Genomic DNA, 3,460 nt, shown 5'->3' with positions numbered 1-3,460 from the left:
GAGCACAATGGTTCTAAATTATGTGATTAGAGGTGGTCAAATTTTTGCAGATTCATTACATGCTTAGCATAGAGTTAGGAATTGGGATGAGTTAGCTCTCAGATGACTCATGTTCCTTCATTAGTACACATTAGGACTGTCTTTTCTGATCATAAGACTCTGAAATTGAAAAAACATGATTAAGGGATACAAATGATGGTCTGCCATAGGTTTTGAAAGGAAAGGAAGATTACACAAATTGTTTGTGGTTGGTGCACTTTTGCTGCACTCCAGTTTTCCTTCCAATTAGAGAATTGCCTGAGTTATTTATCTTGTGGTTTGTTTCTTATGTTCAGATGTCCCTAGGGTCATTAAGAACATCAGTGCATGAGGCTTTGCATAATGGGGCAGTTTGTGATATTTACATAAGAGTAAACTCCAGAATTACCTCCTGCCTTCATCTGAAAACTCTTAGACTTAGAAACTCTATTTTTCTTTATTTTTTTCAACAGCTTCAAGTATTATATCAAGACTTCATTTCTTTTTAAGGAACTTAAAAACTATATAAATCAGTATAAAGGAAACAATTTTACAAAATACACCCAAGTTCAACTTCAACAAAGTACTTTACACATCTTATTCACATATCATAGAAAGAAAGGTTTTCAACTATTCGACAGCTAGACACCAAACAGATATTACTGCACCCAGATGTTTAACCTAGCAAATTTACAAAATATCAGGTCCAAAAACTTAGCAAGAGAGTTTTATTTTGTTAATTTAGACAAGAATGTACTCATCTCACACATTTAAATGACAAAATTCTCAAAGTTTATAAGAGTTGAAACAGAGGGCTGCAAACATTTACTTAGAAAGTAGCCAAAATTTGTTTATACACATAATTTATGCATACATAATGATAAGTCTAGGGAAATATGCACAAAAATATCAGTAATTGTTAAGCCATTTCTATTTTCTTTTCTTATTTTTTCAATTTCAAAATTTTCTTCACAGTTGGCATATCTGTATTTTCTATAACTTAATTTTCCTATAATATTTTTCTTAGCACTAGGTCAAAATAATTGAAAAACTAAGTTTTCATTTTTAACCATTTCATGTTATTTAATTAATTTAACAAATACTAATTTATGAAACACCAGTGAATATTCCTCAATAGAAATGTCATTTCACATTCAAAATATTGCAAAAGTGAGGCTTCTAATGTTAACAGTCACCATTATTTGTACTGCATGAATGTACTTTACATTCCTCATTTGTTTTAATCTTTACAAAAACTCTATGGACCTGGAATTAGTGTTTATTTTGTATACCTGAGGAAACTGGGGTTAAATGATCAGAGATGTACTAAGGATCAAACAGCCTAAAAAGGGAGCAGATCTAGAATCTAAACCTGGAATGTCTGATTCTGAAGAATGCACTCTCAATCAGTGTGCTATATGTGTATCCTATATGGAATGTTAGCATTTTAAAGGTAACTTTAAAACTGTAAGCAAGCTGTACATTTAAGTGTGAGTCTCACAAAGAAGCAACGTTCACCCCGCATGAATAGACACCAAATAAGTTATCATTAATCACTATTGTTTGTGTTCTCTCATCTATCACCTCAGACTTGGAGGCATGATGCACCATCATCTTAGAGGATGTAAATGTGAAATGTTGTAGTAAATAACTGAGATATGGAACTCATGTAGCCCTGAATACCCCTGTTACAGTTACCTGAGATAAATAACTTTCTTTTGTCTCCATCATGTATAAAAGCCATGCAAATTGTCATAGGGGGAGGTATATTTAGTAATTCTCACCTGCCCTTCTGCCATTTTGTAAATAAACTCTCTCTTCCTTCACAGCCCTTTTTGTCTGTGCATTAAGCCACACTGAATGATGAGCCATAATTTGAGGGGACCTCATTTCCATAGATATTAAATGAATTGCATGGGGAACTATCATTGTGCCAAAATATAGCTGTTTTCCATCATGAAATTCTCTGAAATTGGAACATGCATGGGGATTTATGTGCTATAATTTAAAAGGCAACATGCATTTTTTTATTTTGTGCATTAGTTCATCTTTAAAAACTCATATATTTAAATGAAATGTTTAAGATACATCCTGGTGAAATTTCAAAATGTATTTCTGAAAACAAATTCCTGGAAATATTCAAGATCATGTTTGGCCAAGTAAAGAATGACTCAACAGGAAAACAAACAAGGATTCATGTATTTTAGGTAGAATCCAAGTAATGCTAAAAGATCCAAAAGAAAAGAAAACTTTGAATGCTCAGCATCACTGTCATTTCATTGCCTGGACACTGTTCTCTTCTGCATGACTCTAATGAGAGCATTTTTCACCTCTCTGTTCCTAAGACTGTAAATGAGTGGATTCAGCATGGGGATCACCAAGGTATAAAACACAGAGGCCACTTGATCCCTTCCCAAGGAGTAGGACTTAGTTGGTTTTAAATAAGTAAAAATCATAGTGCTATAAAAGATGGTAACTCCCAGGAGGTGGGAGGCACAAGTAGAGAAGGCTTTGTGCTTTCCTGAAGTGGAATTAATTTTCAGGATTGTAGACAGGATGGACCTGTAGGATAGAGAGATTGTGATAAGAGACACCATTAAGGTAGAGCCAGAGAGAAAGAATATTGTGATTTCAGTGTCATGAGTGTCAGTGCAGGACAGGGCTAAAATTGGGGCTACGTCACAGAAAAAGTGGTGGATTACATTGGATCTGCAGAAATGCAAACTGTTCATGCAAATAACAGTGACCAAGGAGTCTGTATAGCCAATCAAGTAGGACCCAGCAATGAGGGCACAGCAGAGTCTCGTGGCCATAACAACTGGATACTGAAGAGGATTGCAGATGGCCACATAGCGGTCATAGGCCATTGAAGACAGAAGGAAACACTCAGTGGCACCCAGGAAGATTAAAAAAAACATCTGGGTGAAGCAACCTGATAATGAAATATGCTTCTTGGAAGTCAGTAACTTCTCTAAGGTTTTAGGTGTGATGACTGTTGAGTAACTGAGGTCAAGGAATGACAGGTGACTGAGGAAAAAATACATCGGAATGTGAAGCTGGAGATCCAGGTGAATTATCAGTATCATCCCTGCATTTCCCAGCACAGTAGTCAGATATATCAAGAGGAATGACATGGAGAGGACTTGCTGGATCTCTTCAGAGTCTGTCAATCCCATCAGGATGAAGTCAGGCACATTTGTGCTATTTTCTACTTCCCATGGCATTCAACTGTGATGATTGTTGGGAAATCAAAGGTGATCTTTTATGAATGACTTGAAAAAGATTTTTGTTTACATGAATGAGTTGGCATTTTTTTTTTGAGCTGGCATTTTTTAAAAATGTGTTAGTGCCCCCTGAACTCATACTCACAGTCTAATTTGCAAAATATGGCTGAAAAAATCTTAGTGTTACAGCCAAATATACATTAAGTATTAATCATCAT

General features: G+C 35.3%; 1 protein-coding gene across 1 annotated transcript; it reads right to left on the bottom strand.

Annotated features, from left to right (window-relative positions):
* Positions 1 to 2,294: 2,294 nt before the first annotated feature.
* On the bottom strand, positions 2,295 to 3,242 carry LOC143645299 (olfactory receptor 8H1-like). Its single transcript, XM_077114803.1, has one exon. The coding sequence runs from the start codon at positions 3,240 to 3,242 to the stop codon at positions 2,295 to 2,297; it is 948 nt and encodes a 315-aa protein (XP_076970918.1).
* Positions 3,243 to 3,460: the final 218 nt, after the last annotated feature.

Source organism: Tamandua tetradactyla, chromosome 8 (assembly GCF_023851605.1).
Source record: "Tamandua tetradactyla isolate mTamTet1 chromosome 8, mTamTet1.pri, whole genome shotgun sequence".
Classification (NCBI taxonomy): Eukaryota; Metazoa; Chordata; class Mammalia; order Pilosa; family Myrmecophagidae; genus Tamandua; species Tamandua tetradactyla.
This window is presented reverse-complemented; position numbering and strand designations above follow the sequence as displayed.

What these genes read in the sequence shown, in the direction of transcription:
- LOC143645299 (XM_077114803.1), bottom strand. Translation starts at nt 3,242, where the DNA reads ATGCCATGGGAAGTAGAAAATAGCACAAATGTGCCTGACTTCATCCTG.